Consider the following 20,531-nt stretch of genomic DNA (forward strand, 5'->3'; position numbering starts at 1 on the left):
TTTGTCTAATTTCCCCATCTCACTTCTCTGTCCCCTTGAGGTCAGTCTCCCCTTGCCAAGGAGCAATACCATCACATCCCCAAATGAATCTCTCCTTTTAATCAGCACTCATTCAAAACCAGGTGAGAATGGCTCCTGTCATGCACCCACGTGTCATAATTTGCACATTTGGTAATGATGCTGGGAGAGCTTCGCACAGAGGAGAGGGAGCCCCGAATTGTGCAGAAGCCTCTGGGCTTCCTCTTGGGCTGTAATTCTGCTCTTGGCAGGATGGCTACGAGCAGCTTCGGCAGCTCTCGCAGCACGCCATGAAGGGAGTCATCCGTGTGAAGTTTGTCAATGACCTCGGGGTGGACGAAGCAGGGATTGATCAAGACGGTGTTTTTAAGGAGTTCTTGGAAGAGATCATCAAGAGAGTGTTTGACCCGGCACTCAATCTGTTCAAGGTATTTAAGGGGAGGGACAACAGGGTTGACAGCAGCCAGATTCAAGACGCAAAGAGCTGAACTTGCTCCTTGCAAGGCACTTGACCTCTGCCTCTCCCTGTCTTTTTGCCTTGCAGACAACCAGTGGGGATGAGAGGCTGTACCCCTCACCCACATCCTACATCCACGAGAATTACCTGCAGCTCTTCGAGTTTGTGGGGAAGATGCTGGGGAAGGCTGTGTATGAGGTAGGAACGTTAAGAAACAGAGAAATGTAAAATAAAATGTTAGTGGTATCATGGGCTTCTTCATATACACATATGTGATCGGGCTTGGCCATGTAAACTGTCACTAGGGTACAAGCGAGGACAGGGGCAGGAACCAAGGTTTGTTGTACACCAGTGCTGGGCACTTTGCCTGTGCCATCTCATCTCATCCCATCGACAGCCCTGTGACAGGGCTGCTGCTGTCCTGGCTATTTAAAGATGGGAGACCTGAAGCTTTGAGGAGTCACCTGTCCAGAGTCTCGTTGCTAGTTAAGTAGTAGAGGCGGAATTTGAACCCAAGCCAAGATAGAGGCGGAATTTGAACCCAGGCCGGCCCAAGTCCTAAGCCAGCCCTCTTCTTTCCTGAGGCGTGAGGAGTGGTGTGCAGAGCCAGATGGCCACACGGAGGCTGGGTCCCCATTGTAGGAGGGCAGCATTTTGTGGAGTTTGATAGTTTTAAAATCTTGTGCTGACCAGGCACAGTGGCTCAAGCCTGTAATCCCAGCACTTTGGGAGGCCGAGATGGGCAGATCACAAGGTCAGGAGATCGAGACCATCCTGGCTAACACGGTGAAACCCCGTCTCTACTAAAAAATACAAAAAACTAGCCGGGCGAGGTGTCAGGGCTTGTAGTCCCAGCTACTTGGGAGGCTGAGGCAGGAGAATGGCATAAACCCGGGAGGCAGAGCTTGCAGTGAGCTGAGATCCGGCCACTGCACTCCAGCCTGGGCGACAGAGCGAGACTCTGTCTCAAAAAAAAAAAAAAATCTTGTGCTGTTTGAGTGAGTGCTTCCCAGCCATGGCAACAGGTCAGGACCAGCTGTTCCTAGTCAGCCGTGTGACCATGTGCCTTCGAGTTCCTTTAGTTTTTAAGCCCCGTTCTCTCATCAGTAAAGTGGAGATAAGAAAAACCACGTTCCTGGGTTGCCGTTGATGGTAAGTGAGGAGGGCCTCCCACGGTGCCCAGCAGCTGCTCACCCCAGGTGGATTGGAGCAGTCGTCCTCACCTTACTAAGAGGAAGTGAGTCTGGGTTTCCACTCTGTGGCCTCTTGGGGTCAGGGCGACGTCGTGGCCCACACAGCTCCTGCTCCCTGTCCATTGAAAGCCGCGGTGGGACCACCCTGAGTGGGAAGTCACCGCCTGTTCCTGGGAAGAGTCCTGCTTCCCAGGAGGAAGGAAAGCTGCAGCACAAGCTCACCTAGTCTGTGTGGCCTTTGCAGCAGGCTCCAGAGCTACAGGGACCTTTCCTGGGTCTCAGGCTCTGCTGAGCTTCTGGCCCAAGTACGGAGGAAGCGAGCCACCTGGGCAGCACTCTTCGCATACCCCAGGAACCTGGAGAAGCCAGATGCTTTCCAAACAGAAAGAGCCAGCAGCTGGGCCAAGCTGAGAGGGAGGTCTCAGGGCCAAACTCCTTTCACTCTCGAACAATCCATTGTTCTCTCTCTGTCTGCAGACAGCCTGTGTGCACGGGCCTCAGTCCCCGGCCATGATGGAATCAGGTGGCCCATCTGAGCCCCTGCCCAAACACCGTCCAGTCTTCCTTGTGCCCTCCAGTGATTTGGGTCCTGGACCCATTCTCTGTGCCTCTGTTTCCTCATCTGCATAATGGAGACAATTTCTCAGTTGATTGCCACTGAGAAAGTTAAAAATCCCATTAGGACTCACCCGAGCACATGGCATGTTTTTTCCTTTAAACACGTTGCTGTGATGACACTCAGAAGAGCCTGAGCCACCTGGAAAGCATGGCCTCCTGGCTTTTCTGAATGTCATCTCATTTCCCAGGCCTCGCCTCTGTGTCCTTTCCCTCCCTCACCTCCGACAGTAATTGCACTGACGAGAGAAGATGGGACCTGCTAGGCCCTCCGTGAGGAGTGGCATGGATTAACTCATTTACCCCTTACGGTCCTCTCACAGGCGTCGTCAAGTCCAAGTGACTGTCCCCTCTCAGCCTCTCCAGTCCACATGTCTCTCACCACCCTCCTGCCGCTACCCTGGCACAGTCTGTCAGCATGCCACAGCTGTCTGGCTGTGTCTCTGCCTCCTGTCTTCCTCTCGCCAGCCCATTCCCCGCATAAAAGTGTAGCTCTGTCCCGTCTCTGCTCAGAGCCCTCTGGACAGAATCCAGCCTGCAGTGAGGCTTATGGGCCCTGCCTGACCTGACCTTACGTCCTCTTTGGACATAGCTTCCATTGCTTACGTGCCCTCCATCCCTGGAGCACTCCTGGGGCCTTGTACCAGTGCCTGGCTGGCTACTTTATGCCTCGCTTAGCTGGCTTTTCCTCCCGGAAGCTCCCTAACCCTGCCTTTGGGGGAGAGCTTCTCCTCTGTGCTCCTCGGGCCCCTTCCCATGCCATGGCTGCCCTGAGAGCTTGGGGGCCTGATACTGTGCCCGCTCCATCCTCTTACCTGAGAGGCTGGTGCTGCTCCCCACGGACAGGTGAGACAGCTGAGGGCCCTGGCCTGGCAGCAGCTCAGCTAGGATTTAATCTCTGAGCACTGTAGCGCCAAACCCTGTGTCCTGACCACTTGTGCTGTAATGTCCCCAGGAGGCACTCAGTTGTATTTGGTAGAGGTTGGGGAGATACTGCTCTCCAGATTGGAAACTTAGGAGGGGCCTGGAAATGCCGATGGCACCCTCGGGCCATGTCTGCACCCTGAGCCACCCTGATCCAAACGCTGCATCAGAATCCTGGCCGACCGACAGCTCTGCTTCTCTGCTTTCCCAGGGAATTGTGGTGGACGTGCCATTCGCATCCTTCTTCCTGAGCCAGCTGCTCGGGCACCACCACAGCGTCTTCTATAGCTCGGTGGATGAACTGCCTTCTCTGGACTCCGAGTTCTATAAAAACCTCACCTCCATCAAGGTGAGTGTAGAATGGTGGGTGAGCTAAGCCAAGCACTGGTGTGAACTCACAGCTTTGTAAAGTCTCAGAAGGAGATGGCCTGTCTCTTTTTGCTGTCACTGTAGCTGCTGCAGGCCCCCCATGTCCCTCTGTGGGCAGTCCCACTCAGGGCTGATCCTCACAACCTCCCGCCTCAAAGTCACCAATGACCTTCTTTGCGTCAAGCTGTTCAGCAGCCATGGGTGTTCACAGCACCAAAGTAGCACCTCAGGGGAGGGTTAAACCTCTAAGCACATAGTGTTCCACGGCCCCAACACTTTCCCCTTCTCTGTCACGTTAGCGCTATGACGGGGACATCGCTGACCTGGGCCTGACACTGTCGTATGACGAGGACGTCATGGGTCAGGTAGGTCCACCCTCTGGCTGAGTTCCTTTTCCACTGCCCCCATGGGTTCCTGAGACCTGCCGTTTTGTTTGTGTTTTCCTCAGTAAGAGCCCCAAGCTGAGGCTCTGTCTGGTCCCTCATCCTCCTCACCCCTTGCCCATCCTCCTCCCATCTTGCTGGGAGAGAGGGCCCCCTCCTTTCCTTCCAGTTGACCTGGCCTTTGAAGCTTCCCGAGGAGACCCTGCTTTCTTATATCGCATTTTAGGGTAATTCCCCATTTGTAACATGGCTTTTCGTTACCATGGTGAGGATTAGCTGTTACAAATGGAGGATTATGTCTTAGAGATGGGGAAGGTGCCACCCGAGAAGTGCCTCAAGCAGAAGCCTGTGCATGTTCATGGCTCGGCATGCAGAGCAGAGCAGGGAGCAGAGACCCTGGACTCAGGGCCGCAGCACGTCTCCTCCCACGTTTCCTTCTGGCTTTTCTCTGTAGCGGCCTCCACCCCCTCTGATTGTGTCCTGGTGGAGGTGCCTGCATGAGGCTCTGGGAGTGCATGTCCAAGGGCCGCTCGGCAGAAACGGCACCATGAGCTTCTTAACGCAGAGCCGACTTCTTAGACTCGTGCTTGGGCACCTCAGAGAGAACCCCCAGTCTCCCTGAGCCACGCTTTCCATATCCATTTGCCAGATGGAAGTCCTGGATGGGCCCAGTCTGTAAGCACTGCTGGGAGTCCTGCATGGCCTGTCCTCCTGAAAGGCCCCTGGGGAGGCTGACATGTGGCATGTGAAGGCTCAGAGCAGCCTGTGAGGAGGAAACCGAAGTGGAGCTGAGTTAACCTCAAGCTTTGCTAACTCCTCAGACCCAGAACTCTTCTTTGAAGGAAGGAAAGAATACTGTCTCACAGGATCGTTCTCTACAGAATAGTTCACGGGCAGGGTGTTCCTGGAATCAGGAAACCTCAGGCTGGCTGATTCTTAAGGGCCTTTTCAGCTTTAAAGCCCACGGTGCCACCCGAGATGCTGACAGCAGTGAGACTGGGATCACTTGTTCCTTTCTGGATCTGTAGGGTTCTAGAATCTTCACAGAATTGCTATTAAAATTGGCTTCAAATGATATGTCCTTTGATTTTTAGTTGATGCACGGGAAGTGTTCCTGAAGTTGAAAGAAGCAGTTGATTTTAGAGTTTAAAATAAATCGGTAATCAGATGTTGAGGCTTCCTCCTAACATAATTTTCTCTCCCAACGTTAAAGATAATGAAACTTCTAACAAAAAAATTTAGCTCTAATATGAGCAAAAGATGAAAATGCAAGCTGCCTGTAGTGCCAGTGCCCACAGCCTGCCCGTGGTAGTGTGTTACCTGCGTCCTTTGAGACTCTTTCCAGAGTCTTTCCCGTTCCAGAAATGATGCCGTTCTGTGCATGTTGTTACATCAGTGGCCTTTTTCCACCTTTTTAGTAAATGCACATTTTCATCATATTATTTAGTACCTGCACAGTATTCCAGGGTATGGATGTACCAGTGTTTGTTTAACCATCCTGCTCTGCTCCGAAATGCCAACACATTCCCCTCCATGACATCCCGAAGTCTTAATACAAATGTTTGAACAAGGATTGAGTGAGAAAAAAAACCTTTCATATCGATCATGCAGGGTCTGCTGGTTGATATTTCAGCCTTGACTTTTTATGAGAAAGGATGGTTCCCAAGCATGTGCCATCTTAATTCCATCATTATCATGGATGTTTGCACCGGGCCCTCTCATCTCCGAGAAGCTTTATTTCCCCATTAGAGTCCTCCCTAGTAATTACTCCCATCTTCTCCCCCAGCTTGTTTGCCATGAACTGATTCCTGGAGGGAAGACCATTCCTGTTACAAATGAAAATAAGTGAGTATAGCAATTAGATTTTTAAGGTCACCACTTGAAAAGATTTCATTCTGGCTCTCTGGGCTTATGTTGAGAATTTATTAAGATAGATTGAAGTAGAAAGAGGCCATAAATATCATAATGGAATTTATCGGTTACAGTTCATAGGCCAGAATTATATTAAATTCAGTTTGCAGCTGGGTGCAGTGGCTCACGCCTATAATCCCAGCACTTTGGGAGGCTGACGCGGGCAGATTACGAGGTCAAGAGTTCGAGACCAGCCTGATCAACATGGTTGAAACCCTGTCTCTACTAAAAATACAGAAATTATCTGGGTGTGGTGGCGCGTGCCTGTAATCCCAGCAACTCAGGAGGTTGAGGCAGGAGAATTGCTTGAACTCGGGAGGTGGAGATTGCGGTGAGCCAAGATCGCACTAGTGCACTCCAGCCTGGGCGACAGAGTGAGACTCTGTCTCAAAAAAATACATATATTGATTTGCAAAATAAGAATTGACCATTTATTTTTTGCAGTAGCACTTCTAAGGTCAGAGGCACCCAGGCCACAGTGTTCTTAGGAGTTTAATAACAGCCCTAGATGCAGACAGATGGATTCTGAGCCATTCAGCATGCTGTCCGGAACCCAGAGAGCACAGAGGTGGAAAGACTCCTTGGCGAGGAGGGGCAGATCGTTTTGGATGATAGCACGTGGCAGTTGTATAAAACAGTGTTCTCGAGAAGACAGTGGTGAATTCAAATGCCGCAGACGGAGGTCCTTAGACATGAGAATTGGAGAGACTCTGAGGCCCAGCAACTATCGTCACAGATAAAGGGCTCTGCAGAATCCATCATAAATGTCATCCCTTTTGGTCCCTAGAAGCAAAAACTCTCAGTGCACGGTCTCCACCCGGCGCTATTGTCACCTAATTTAAACAGCAGAGCTTAGCATGAGAAGCAGACATTGGCCCCTTTGTCAATTTATCAGTCTCCCGCCGCCAGGCTCAGGTGAGCTTTTGAACTGTTAATTGGAGCATCAGTCTCTTCAGTGACAAGTGAGGGCTCAGTCCCACCTGGTGAGTCATTTGAATCAGATGCACATCACAGTCCAGTGTTCCCAAGCGTCGTGTTCCTCTCAGATCAGATGGTTCGGTCAGTCTGCAAGCTTGGGAGTTTTGTATTTAGACTGTCAGAAGCGTCAGGAGAACAGACCCTGTTTTCATAATGATTGAAATACACCGACCTTGCTCCTTGACCACAGGGCATTAGTTTGAAAACTTCGAAGGAACAAAGTGCAGGTTGGGAGGGTAGAGAGAGCCCAGCCAGGGCCAGAGAGAGCAAGGGTGAGTCCTGCCCCTGCCTGCCATGTAACCCGTAGCCATTCCTTTAGGGGGGGTGCTCGTAGGGCAATGTATATAAAATACCTTCCTGGGTGTCAGGCTCAGAGGAGGGCTTAAATGACAGCAGTGATAGTTACCATCCTCAGATGGGTGACGTGTCACACGGATCCTGCCACCCCCTGGAGAGGCCACGCGTTGCCAGGTGTTGCAGCTTGAGGGTGACGGTAGGCAGTCACTTACTCTTCCCACATAGACACTGGCTGATCGGTAGAGCGCCCAGAAGAGGTAGGTGGGGGCAGGCTGTGCTGGAGGGGAGAGTCCTGTCCTGCCGGGAAACCTCCTGTGTGGAAACTTGTTTCACAGATTTATAGCATAAAGCCTCAGGGCAGGGCAAGGATACTCAGTTCTGCATACTAACTCAAAAGGCCTGGCAGTGGCAGTTTCTCCCTCTTTAGGGGTGATACTTGATCTTGCACTTTATAAGTGTTGGATGTTTCCCATCCTCTCTTCTCTCCTACCTCTTTCTCTCCTTCCTTCCTTCTCACCCCCTTTCTTCTCCCCCTTTCTCAGTAAAGTGGAGCAGTACTCGTCGCCTGCTTCACAAAATACCTGGAAGGAGGAGCAATGATAGGAAAATCATATTTGAATGTATTAATGTACAGGTTTGCTGCTGGAAAATTTTTTTTAATAGGAATATTTTCAAGATTACTAAAGCTTTAGCATTGTAAAACATTTATTTGGACTGTACTAATTTGGAATTGGTGAGAGTCGTACCTGGGCGGGGCTCAAGTTCTTTGCTAAGAAATCAGTGATGCAAGGCTGGGTACAGTGGCTCACACCTGTAATCCCAGCACTTTGGGAGGCCAAGGCAGGTGGAACACCTGAGGTCAGGAGTTGGAGACCAGCCTGGCCAACATGGTGAAACTCTGTCTCCACTAAAAATACAAAACTCAGCTGAGCATGGTGGCGGTCACTGTAATGTCAGCTCAGGAGACTGAGGCAGGAAAATCACTTGAACCCAGGAGGCAGAGGTTGCAGTGAGCCGAGATCGTGCCATTGCACTCCAGCCTGAGCGACAAGAATGAAACTCCGTCTCAAAAAAAAAGAAAAAGCCAGGCATGTTGGCTCATGCCTGTAATCCCAGCACTTTGGGAAGCTGAGGCGGGCAGATCACCTAAGGTCAGGAGTTCGAGACCAGTCTGGTTCGAGACCAGGTCCAACATGGTGAATCCCATCTCTACTAGAAATACAAAAAATTAACTGGGTGTGGTGGTGGGTGCCTGTAGTCCCAGCTACTTGGGAGGCTGAGGCAGGAGAATTGCTTGAACCCGGGAGGCGGAGGTTGCAGTGAGCTGAGATGGCACCACTGCACTTCAGCTTGAGCGACCGAGTGAGACTCCGTCTCAAAAAATAAATAAAAAGAAAAAAGAAATTAACAATGCTAGCAAGCCTGTTGGAATGTATGTAACCTGTTGAGAGGATTCTGTGCTCTATGCAGTTGTAGTTGAGGGCACTGTGTTCACCAGAGCAGACCCAGAGACCCTCTGCTTGGAACCATTGTAAGTTGCTCTGACTTCCCAGTTGAGTCCATTCCTGGCCCTGTGTGTTTAAAGCATCTGCAGGTTCGCCTTGCTGTAGCATTAGACTGTTGGTCCAGATTAGCAAGGTTTTGATTAAAGTTTTGACATGAAACAATTTTTTATTTTAAAACTTATTAGAGGACTGAATGGTATCTTACTTGATTTATGTCCAGAAGAATGAGATTAAATGAAAGTACCAGAAGCACCCTTTGTTCTAAGAAGGGCCCTCTTCTTACCTAGGGAATGTCTCCTTGTGATTCCCGACACAGTGGGGACTTGAGGTGTGACCTGTGGGGCAGAGTGAATGATGCAGTGCCCTCGAAGGCTTGATGCGTTCACAGTGGCACATGGTGCGCAGTTCATGAGTGCTGTCATCATTGTCGCCATTGTCATTGTTCTGATGAAACACTCTGGTACTATTTGTGTTTTTTGTAAAATGGTTCAGAAAAGACTAGACTCATCTTTCAGCCCATTGGTGACAGCCTGCCCCGTCCTGTTAATTGTCATTGTTTTCTCTTCCTTGTTGGCAACAGAATTAGCTACATCCATCTGATGGCACATTTTCGAATGCACACTCAAATAAAAAACCAGACAGCCGCCCTCATTAGCGGATTCCGTTCCATTATCAAACCCGAGTGGATCCGAATGTTCTCAGCTCCTGAACTGCAGCGTCTCATCTCTGGCGACAATGCTGAGATTGATCTGGAAGATTTAAAGTAAGAGGCGGGTGGGGGGAGGGTGAAATTCCTAGGCCTCCCAGAAAGCCAGCTGCTCCCTCACTGTGTTCCTTTTAGAAGGCTATTTCAGGAGCCTGTCTCCAGATCTCCTCCTCCTCCCTGGACTGGCTGAACTGTTTTGGATTAAAAGCTTGACCCTTTGTTTACCTAGAGATTAAGTGGAAGCAGGCCTGAGGACTGGGGATTCTCTGAAGCTCTAGGAGACGGGGTCAGAGGATCTGGGGTTGGCCTCTGCTTAGGAACAGCAGGGCCAGCTCTCAAATTCCCCACCCTTTTAGCTTCCCAGGGAGATGGAGTTATTGAGGCATGAACTTCTGGCTTTAAGAGAAGTTAGTAGTGTTCCCCACGCCTGCCAGAGTGGGCCGTGCCAGCTGTCTGCATGACCTGCCTGCCTGTCCGTAAGTGCCCACCCTAGCACGTTGCTGAGCTCAGGTCTGTATTGGTTTCAGGAAGCACACAGTCTACTACGGTGGTTTCCACGGAAGTCACAGAGTCATCATCTGGCTCTGGGATATTCTGGCCTCTGACTTCACGCCGGATGAGAGAGCTATGTTTCTGAAGGTATTTTATTTATTGCCTATGCATGCATGCATGTATTCTCATAAACCTGGAAGGCCAGGCCAGTTGATGTAATAATTTACATTGGAGAAAATGAAATTATCAGGAGGACCTCAGATGGTTAGCACATCCTGTCCCACGGGCAGGCCTCCTGGTAAGCCAAGCAGTAACCAGAGAGGGGCTTGAGGGGCACGGCCGAGCCTCAGGCCCCCTGCACAGGTGGGCATACCTGTTGTGCTCGGCACTCTGTCCTCCCCTTTGCCCATGCTGGCCTTGATAACGTCTTTTTTGTTTATTTCCTTTCATTATAGAAGTAAATGACCCTCTGCTTGGAACCTTACCTTAGGAAAATACAGATAAGCAAAATTTTAAACAATTGCTGTTCCTCTGGTATAGAATTGTCAACTCTCTACACTCCTACTCACCGGAGACTATCTCTATGCCCATTTTCTCAATAGCGTAAGACACACATATACACCCACAGTGTCCCAATGAAACACACACAATTGCTTAGGCTGATATCAAGATGTATTTTTGCAAATAAAGTGGCTGATGTTAACTGGTTCCCCTGTTATGGTGTCTGTAAAAGTTGTAAATGTTCAAAATATTCCCCTAATGCCACTGCATTGTTTTTTGTTACATCGGCAGCATGTAAGTATTTTCTAGGATGCTGGATGGCGCACACACTTCTCTGTGTATGTGTTATATATGTGTATATTTCTCTAAAAACAGGATCCTGTCATTTCCCCACCAGCCTTCCTCCTTGACAGAATATCAGTGAACATCTTGCCATGTTCTGGGGGTAAATTTAGTGCCTTGAAATGTTTTCTTTTGGAGGTTTGGGCTTGAACAATCTCATGTGGCCTCATCTGTTGAGGCAACCTGGACAGTGTCACTGGCAATTAAAATGACAGCTGGTTTCCTCTCTCCTGGGTGGTCATTCTAAGGAGAGTTTATTCCTGTTGAAGAGGCCCTCATTCAGTCCAGCAGATAACACAGATGCCCCACGTCCCCACAGGTCCCCAGGGATTTGGGGCAGGCAGGCAGACTGAATTCCAGAAGTTGATTCTGGGAGAATCAGTTCCGTTTTCCCAGAAGGGCCTCATGGGCCAAGCAGTTTCTGCCAAGCTATAAAACGGCTCACCCTGGCCCCTCCTACAGAGAGGAACCCAGTGTCTCCTCACTGTGCAGGTGCCGCCCCACAAAACAGGTGTGTTTGTGTCTTCGGATAACCTGTCACCAAACCTACAGTTCCTTACCACGTGCCTGCCTTTTTGTGCAGCTGCAGACAGGCTCCAGAGCCAAGCAGAATAAATGTAACCCTTGCCCAGGAGTGGATGTGACCACGACCACGCTTCTGTTAAATGTAAAGCAAGCAGATCATCCAGGGGTTTCCTGTGTCCTCCGTTCCTCCCCTCTCCCCGGAGCGGGAAAGCTTCCCTCCCTCCTTTGACCCACCTGAATTTGTAGCGGACAGACCTGAGCCGGCCTAAATTGGGATGTACAGATACTTCTGTGTCTGTCCCCTCATTCTTACAACAGGACTAACCACAGCCCCGACACACAGCATCCGTAGAGTGATTGGATGAGGTTGCATTCAGGGAATGCTCGGCACAGTGTGGAAACACAAAAATGCTTCCTGCATTGATGCTGCTATGGTTTTTTATAAATAACACATATTAGAATAGGAATAGATCTTGTTAATACTCTTTTTAAAACTTCTTTTGATGCCTGACACACATAAACTGTCTTTGGATGGTCTCAGGAATCTCACAACCATTTATAACAAGACCCAAACCCTCAACTTGCCCCTGAGTTTTGGAGGACAGCTTGATGATGTAAGTGACAAGCCCCTGTATCCCCTAGAGAAGGGAGAACATTCTTGGCTGTGGTTGAGTTAAAGTGAATGGTTTCTTAGGACACTTCTGTGCAAGTGTATCACTTACAGATTTCCAGGCTGGTCAGATGCCTCTCTCCAAGCATGAACTAGCACATTTAGGGGAATAATGCAGGGGCTGCCACTTGCAGAATGCTGGGAGTTCTCAGGGGGTAGCAGGGAAGTGTAGCTGGCTGCCCACAGGCCCCACTTGGGCTCCCAGCACTTCGGCCTGCTCTGCAGCCTCGCTGGCTCTGGGGCCTCATTTCTGTCAGTGTGCTGTGAGGTTATTAGTCTCTTGCAAAGGGTCCCCTGGGCCCCAGCACATAGAACACTCTGAAACTCAGCAGGCCTAGGGCACAGGTGCAGTCTCCTCTGCATGACTAAGGGGCCGACAGGATGCCAAGTGCAAGGCCAGCGAGTGGGGGTCTCCCTGGCTGCTTCTGTTCACGCCACGCGCAGCGGGTGCCACCAGCCTCCACCTCACCCTCACCGTCTCCCATGTCACATAATCTCTCTGTGGGAGGGTGTCAGCCGCTTCTCTGTTCCTCTAACAATCCCACAGGAGACCTGCCTCCTGGGGACACCTCACCAGTGCCCTGGTTGGGCATTTGTGCTCTTCCTACTCTGCAGTCACACGTGCTCTCACAAGTGGCCAGTCGCATCTTTTGGGTATGGGTTTCATGTGTCTTAGTCCCCGAGAGCAGCACCCTTGAGAGAGATGTACGGCGTGTGCCAGTTTTTGGGCCAGATCCACCCCGCCACCCTATACGGCTGGCTAGACAGCAGTTACAGCATGGTAACAGACAGAGCAAATGCGTGCTGCACAGCTGCAAGGGCCTGTCCTGGAAGAGCAGGAGCCTGCCCCGTCCCCGCTGACCCTGCTTTGTGTTGCAGTTTGTGACCAGCTGCTCCAGGCCCCCACTCCTGGGATTCGCCTACCTCAAGCCTCCCTTCTCCATCCGCTGTGTGGAGGTGTCAGACGATCAGGTACCCCCCACGGGGTGGGTGGGGAAGAGCTGGCCTTGGGCAATGTTCCTTGACTTCCCTCTTGGTGGTTGTCTGCTGTTCCCACTGTGTGGGGCCCTTACCTAGTCCACATCTCAGCAAGGCAGGCAGCTGGACCCCTCAGAGCCAAGTGAGGAGGGCCCACAGTTCTCACGGCAGGGGAACCAGCCAGCCCCAGAGAGACTACCCACGGACTCAGCCCTCTCTCGGCAGCCCCTTTCTCTTTCCTTCCTCAGGGAAGAGTACCTGGAGTGGGGGTGGGTACATGCTGTTTTTTTAGTGGCGTCTGGCCTCACCAGGGCTCCTGATCTGAGGCAGCATGGGAGAAGGTGAGTGGGCTCAGGAGGCGGACAGGCGCAAGCTTGAATGCCACTCCTACCCCAGCAGACTGTGCACGTCTAGGCACGCTGCTTCATTTCCTCACTGGCCAAAGGAGAAGGAATGCCTTCAGGGTTACCAAGCTCTGTGTGTCCTGAGCCTGGCCCACTGTGAGTGCTCAAATGAGAGTCCTACTCCCCATAAAAACCCAGTGGCCGCCTCTGGGTGAAGCTGCCTCTCATGATGCAGTTTGAGCCCCTGATGCCACCTTGTACAGGGAGCTACACAGTCCTTGGCCTCCACGCTTAAGGGAAAGTTGGCCCAAGTCATGGTCTGCCACCGGCCACAGCACCGGTGAGGAGAGGAAGTGCATTCAGAAATGTTTGGGCACCTAACAGAGTTTTCACAGCATTCTACTCTTTGACAATTGGTTAACCAATAATTAGCTGTGAACTGGAAGGCCCCATTTCCAAAAGCTTACTTAATGCAGGAGTTCTCTGTGCAGGCCCCAGGTAGCAGGGGTTGCTTCTGTGTAAGCCAGTCGTCCTGAGTCTGGGGCTTGACCTCGGGTAGTGGTGCCAGGGCAGTGCCCTGCACTCTGCCCAGCATCCAGGGACTGGCTAGACCCCCTCCCTGGGCTCCCCGGCTTTGGCATCTGCCTGGGCTCCCAAACTAGGCCCTTCCCAATCTGAGGCCATGATGTGTGCTGTCAGGACACCGGGGACACCCTGGGCAGCGTCCTCCGGGGCTTCTTCACTATCCGCAAGCGGGAGCCAGGCGGCCGCCTGCCCACCTCCTCCACCTGCTTCAACCTGCTCAAGCTGCCCAACTACAGCAAGAAGAGCGTCCTCCGCGAGAAGCTGCGCTACGCCATCAGCATGAACACGGGCTTCGAACTCTCCTAGCTCCCGCCCTGGCCCTGCCTCCAGGGCTCCTGGGCTGCCAAGGACCTTCAGTTCCCAGGGGCAGTGTGGCCCCTGGGAATGTGACCAACATGCCAGGTGACGTTGGCCCCTAGACCCTCTCTATAGCCATGAGACTCCCTTGTGGCCTCAAGAACTTTAGACGCCCACAACAGCACTACACAGCATATCCAGGTGATGCCCAAGGCACAGGGCTGCAGAAAATAAACCTCCAGATTTCCACCGACACGGGTCCATTCTTCCTGGTGATGGCAGAGGGGCTTCTTTTAGCTAGTTTGATCTTTCTGGGAGTCTGTCTTTCCTTAGCCCTCTCAGTGAGCTGTGTATGAACAAGTCCCAGGAATTCCAAGAGTCTCGAGTGGTTTTCACAGCAGGGGTCTGAGTGTACAAAGCCTACTGCGCGTGAGATCCTCTCCTTCCGTTTCTGAAATCTCTTACTCAGGTAAGGCCTCGCCAAGCCTCTATGCACCCAACAAAGTTTCTGCCTCCATGCCGTCCACAGCACCTCTTCCCAGACAACCAGGCCCATCTGCTGCCCAGGGAGGCGCAGGCGCCTGCTAGGGACGCTATGGAGCACCGTGAGTCCAAGGCGCTATTCCTGCCTTGAAGCCACGCACTCCACAGCACGGCCCTCCCACTTCCTGCGTCCTCATCGGGCTGAGCTGCCAGGGAGCCTTGCCGGACCTGTTCCCGTCCTATGCATTCACATGGGCATCCTGGTTAGGGAGAAGAAAGACATTGGCCCTTAGCAGCAGCCCAGTATCCAGAACGTGCTGGCTGTTACGCATAGCCTGCTTGTCCCGCGGAGGACAGCTGCCTTTCACCCTGCTTGTTTGCCTCGCTGGTTATCTAATGAGGAACAAACACGAACCTAAGGTACCCATCCCGTCTGGGCGGTGGCTTCACTCCAGAGACTGCAAAATCCCAAGAAAATTGGGTCTTGCTGCCCATCCTTCCTCAGCACAGGGAACCCAGAAGCCCGTTGCACTGACAAAGGCTCACACCCTCTGGGTTTTTTGTTTTTTTTTAACTTCATTTCTCTTCCAACCCATTGTGTTCCTCTGCCCTCATTATTTACCTTTGTTGTAAGAACTTTACTGTAGCTCCAGGGAACTGAGGCAGAGGCCCTGTTTGTGGTCCGTGTTGACAGCCACCCACCCTCTCCCACCTCATGCTCCTGCACCTGCACGACCAAGATTGATGCCAGATTTGAAGCCAGGAAGGCCCAGTCCCTCCTCTGCTCTCCTCAAAGCCGCAAAACATTTTCCAACAAGAGCTGTCACGGTGGCAGCAAAGCAGGGGCCACTCGTCTTCACAGTCCTTCAGAGAGTTTCCGCTGCATCCTGGTGTCCCACCCAGGTCAGAGCCCCTGGGCTTCTGAAAAACTGTGTGTGCTCTACTTTGATGGAAACATGGCAAGGAATTTAAAGACAGGAATGTATTAATATTATTTAAGGTGTGTTAGTAACCTCTGACTCTGTGGACTTGCCATTTTCTTCAAACACTCCGTTCCTTTGAGGATTTCTTCTGAACGTGTGCGCACACGCTGGGCAGGTTTGTGCATACATGCAGGGACCCCAGACTGTCAGCCTGCACAGGGAAGATGGATCCCATCCTGATTTTTATTACCTGAAGGTTGGAGCCAGTGAGGGACTGGGAGAGAGTGATTTATAAGCACCAATATCAACTTCATGTGGATTTTTGACAAGGAGGGGTAGTTTGTAATTTCATTTAATTCTTTTCAGCAGCTAGAAATATTGCACTATCTGAAACACTGAATCTCCTTTTGTAACTGGTGTTCACTGACACCTTGATGGCTCTTGATGGCTCTAAAAAGTTGTAGGATTTTTTGTTTTTCTAGCTAACTTATGGATTGAGATGTGATCAGACGCTTTATTAAATTTGTACTTCAGCATACGATGGCCACATTCTGCATTTCATTCCGCCGTGTGCCTGGACCGTTCACGCTTGGTGTCTGGGCTTAGGGAGCATGTAGGCCCCCACAATGGAGCTAAGATGCGGAGGGGCGCAGAGCACGTGTCCTTGCCTCCCCAGCCAGAGTTCAGGGTTGCTGACAGTCTGTCCTGTTTGCTTCCAATTGTGTTTCAAGAAGTAACACATTTCAGATGAGCACCCTCTGTGGGCCTGTCCCTCTCACCCACCACCCACTTCCCACAGGCAGCTCTGACTGTGGGTTGGGTGTATATCTTTGCAGTCCATGTTTTACACAGTAATACTCTTTTTTTTTTTTTAGATGGGGTTTTGCCATGCCACCCAGGCCAGTTTCGAACTCATGGGATCAAGTGATCCGCCCACCTCGGCCTCCCAAAGTGGTAGGATTACAGGCATGAGCCACCACGCCCAGCTAGCAGTAACTTTCAAAAGTGATAAATGTATGTTATACAAACCCAGATAAGTGTCTGGAGTGAAATTTTACAGCTGCTTCTCGGTGTGCCGGGCATTGTTGCCTTAGTGAGGGTTGCACTTGCTGTCTCCTCACAGGACACACAGCCCTTCTCACTGCATTCCCCAGCCAGGTTTCCTCGGCAGAAAACCCTGCACCGGGAGCCCAGGTCAGACCTGCCAGGTGTTTGCCCCACCTTGGTGCTTCTGCCCTGACCCTCAGCAGCTCTGATGTCCCAGTGGCTTCTCGCTGCTCCCCTGGCCTGGGAAGCCCCTGAGTATCAGAGCACAAACTTGGCTTGTTAGGATCCAGTCAGGAAAGAACCCTTGAGAGGCTTGTGGCCTCTGGAAGTCAGATGTCTCAACACACAGGAGGAATTCATGCACGCAGGCATCCTCACAAGGAACATTCATGCAACTAGAAGAAAAAGCACTGTAACCGCCTGCCTCCCCAGAACACACAGTGCCAGCCTCCAGGGTGAGGCACACCCACCTAAAACTAAAGCTTCATTCTGTGATGTTCTGGCTTTGACGTGTAAGTTATCACCACAAAGAGAAGGGGTGTCTATAACCAGGAAAAATAAGTGGGTTTTTAAAATTATTTAAATGGAAATATAATTGTAATATGCTGACAGAACTTGCAAGTGCCTAAGAATAATTAGCTGCAACAGAGTTTGAGAAGCGCTGGCCTCCCCTGTGTTCTAACAGCAGCAGAGCCTGCTTAGCAGACACGGCACTGCTGAAAGCCATAGGGTCTGGACAACGGGGTTCTCGCCAAGCTTAGGCCTCAGGCTTATCTCCTAGAAACTTATCAAATTGACCAGGGTGGCCGGAGAACTGTGGAAGTGGTTCCTTCAGTGCTGTTTTCCAAGAAGCAGAGCGTGGGCTGTGGAATCTCAGAGACGTGTGCAAACCCCAACCCTCCACTTCCTGCCCCACATGGAGGACAGCCTCTCATGTGTGTTCCTTATCTGGAACACAGGAATCTTGATGTCCCCTCCAGGGCGCGTGAGGATTAAATGCAGTTACATATGAAATGCACCCAGCGCAGTGCCTGGCACCAAATATGCATCCGTTAGTCTTCTTCCTACATTTCCTCACCTTTCATTTTAAGAAAACAGGGCTGCCCATGACCCTGGAGATCAGGCTTGGCTTAAGCTTCTAGAGTGGCTCCTGCTGCTGCAGATGATCCCAGCAGCGGGAGGAGATGCTGGATGGAGAGCAGTTCTCTGTTGCACTTAGGCAGGATCAGAGGAAAGTCCCATTCCCTTGTCCACACTGCCACCTCTGAGGAATCGTCCAAGTGGCACAGAACAGAAGCAAAGCGCCTTTCAGCCAGAAGGATCCAGCCCAGGCGTTTCCAGGCCCATGCGGCCCCCGGGCACCTCACTGTGCCCCCACACTGCACACACAATCACCTGGACTGTGATTCAGAAGAAGCTGCATGGCCAGGCACGGTGCTCATGCCTGTAATCCAAACACTGTGGGAGGCCGAGGCAGGCAGATCCCCTGAGTTCAGGAGTTCCAGACCATCCTGGCCAATATGGTGAAACCCTGTCTCTACTAAAAATACAAAAATTACCTGGGTGTGGTGGCGCACACTTGTAGTCCCAGCTACTCAGGAGGCTGAGGCAGGAGAATTGCTTGAACCCAGGAGGCAAAGGCTGCAGTGAGCCGAGATCACACCACTGCACTCCAGCCTGGGTGAGAGAAGGAGACTCTGTTTCAAAAAAAAAAAAAAAAAAAAAAAAAAACTGCACAGCAGCCTAGGTGGCATTCATAGTTCTCAGCAGCCTCTGGAGCGTGGGGTCAGAATGGCATTCTTTGCTTCACAGCAGTCATCCGAACAGCTATGCTTGTTGAGAGCATGTGCTCCAGAGCCCCAGCTGAGTGCAGATCTTTCGAGGGCATTAGGGAGAGCAAGAGTCTCAGAGCCTCCTGCCACTGGGTGCAAACCCCAGCTCTGCCGCCCACTTGCTGGAAGACCAGTGGAAAGTTTCCTGGCCCCTCAGAGCTGCAGTTTCCTCTTCCATGAAACGGGGATAGCAGCACCCACCATGCAATCTTGCCGTGAACCACAGACAAATGGGCTGAAAAGCCCCAGTCTATGCCATCTATGAGTCGTCAGTGACTCATGGCTGTGATAACTGTCATTATTTTGTTCCAGGGATCGAATTGACATCCCTTCTGGAGTTTGTTTTTGAAACTCCTTGCAGGACGCTTTGGCTGATGTTAACAGGACATCCCGAGGAACCTCCGTTGGGCTTCACTCAGCCCCTGGTGTGCAGGCTCCCTGTGCGCCCACGCCCCAGCTATTCCTGAGCTTCCATTAGGCACCGGGGAGCTGCAGCTCCTCCACCCGGGGGGACCAGCAGTTGCAGTTCCGTCATGCTTTTCTTACCGCCACAGTCCAAGTGTTTTCTGAGCTGTAGGGAGACTCAAAGGCTTGGGCATACTGGGATGGGGTCTGTGTCAGATTATAGACCTTCCACCGAGAGAGCCAGCCTGCTGGAGCCCACCGGCAATGACAGAGAAACCTCTCTGAAGATGTTCCCTCCCTCCTTGACCTCAGAGAAGTCTGCAGAAGAAGCTGAAAGCGTTCACTCTGCTGCCAAAGGCTTCTGCTCCTTGGCTGTGCCGGGCCCTTAGTCTGCCTAGATGTATGTGCAGGGTTTGGGTGGGGGATTTTTTGGTTTTTGAGGCAGGTTGCTGTGTTGCCCAGGCTGGAGTGCAGTGGCGCAATCTCGGCTCACTACAACCTCTGCCTCCAAGGCTCAAGCAATCCTCCTACCTCAGCCTCCCAGGTAACTGGGACCATAGGTGTGCATCACCACAACCAGCTAGTTTATTTTGTATTTTTTGTAGAGACAGGGTTTTGCCATATTGTCCAGGCCGGTCTCAAACTCCTGGACTCAAGCAATCCACCTGCCTTGGTCTCCCAAAGTTCTGGGATTACAGGCATGAGCCACTCACTGCACCGGACCGCTGTGTGCAGGGTTACCAGTCAGGCTGCCTTCTCCAAATGCCTCTAAATCTGGCTTTTATGGGGCCATGGCAGTGGCCATTGAGTAAAGGAAGACACTTGTCTGAATGGCACACGGTTGTTTAAAAACCTCAGTGTTCGGGAAACCCAGTGTCCTTGGCCTTCAGGCCATGGGCTTGTGAAAGGGAAGCTGCTGTGAAGTCATTCTGGCCCTTCCAGGACTGCTCTTCACACAGAATCCTCAACTAGCCTGCCTTATGCTGGGGAGGAACAAGTTATTTGACAAGAACATTGTAGCCAGAACTTGTGTGTTGTAGCCAGAACTGGTGCTGTTGCAAAGAGCAGAAGCTGGCAGGCCAGCTCAGAGCCAGAGCAGGTGGTGAGGAGGTATGAGAGCGGCTCTGAGACCCACACGAGAAGTGCGGTGGGCAGGAGCTGAGGTGGTCCTCTCCTCCTCTTGGGCCACATGAGCCCTTCTCTGCATGTCTCTGACTCTAGTGTCCCCATGGACTGCCTCTGAGGCCACCATCCTTGCAGCTATGCAGCCTTGCGCTCCTGGGGCCTCTAGCCAAACCACCACTGCTGGATCCCTCAGACCATGTTCCAGCCTGGCCCACCTGCCTGCGGCTGAGTGGCCTTCAGCTAGGGTCCCCTAGTGTGATCTCAGAGCTATTGAGAGGATTCGGTGACATAATCCAAGAAAAGTGGCTGGCACCTGAGTAAATGTTAATTATGACTATTATTATTTCTACTACACTTTTGAGACAAGACATAAGCCAGGAAATGGCAAACATGTTTAGCTTCCCAGGCCCATACCCACGGACTGCTGAAAGCACATGAAGACACAGTGCAGGAATCAATTAGTAATGTCTGCGAGGAGGAGGGAGCGATGACACGGGGACCAAATATTTCCCGTCCTTGAATAAGCATTTCTCCTTTTCACCCCCTTGCCCTATGAGATCATTTAGGATCTGGTCAGCTCTGATGAGACAGGCCAGGATCCTGTGGGTAGGAGGGGCTGTGGACAC

At 51.5% G+C, this 20,531-nt stretch overlaps 1 protein-coding gene across 2 annotated transcripts in view; it reads left to right on the forward strand.

Annotated features, from left to right (window-relative positions):
• Window positions 1–16,034, forward strand: part of UBE3B (ubiquitin protein ligase E3B) — a 59,531-nt gene extending 43,497 nt beyond the window's left edge. For both annotated transcript variants that reach the window (XM_025400799.1, XM_025400800.1), the window contains exons 20-28: window positions 270–446; window positions 563–673; window positions 3,419–3,556; window positions 3,876–3,941; window positions 5,746–5,804; window positions 9,231–9,413; window positions 9,884–9,995; window positions 12,766–12,858; window positions 13,908–16,034. In XM_025400799.1, the coding sequence (XP_025256584.1) occupies window positions 270–446; window positions 563–673; window positions 3,419–3,556; window positions 3,876–3,941; window positions 5,746–5,804; window positions 9,231–9,413; window positions 9,884–9,995; window positions 12,766–12,858; window positions 13,908–14,099 (1,131 nt within the window). In that variant the 3' untranslated portion in view covers window positions 14,100–16,034. The remainder of the gene's footprint in view (window positions 1–269; window positions 447–562; window positions 674–3,418; window positions 3,557–3,875; window positions 3,942–5,745; window positions 5,805–9,230; window positions 9,414–9,883; window positions 9,996–12,765; window positions 12,859–13,907) is intronic.
• Window positions 16,035–20,531: the final 4,497 nt, after the last annotated feature.

This window comes from Theropithecus gelada, chromosome 11, assembly GCF_003255815.1.
Source record: "Theropithecus gelada isolate Dixy chromosome 11, Tgel_1.0, whole genome shotgun sequence".
Classification (NCBI taxonomy): domain Eukaryota; kingdom Metazoa; phylum Chordata; class Mammalia; order Primates; family Cercopithecidae; genus Theropithecus; species Theropithecus gelada.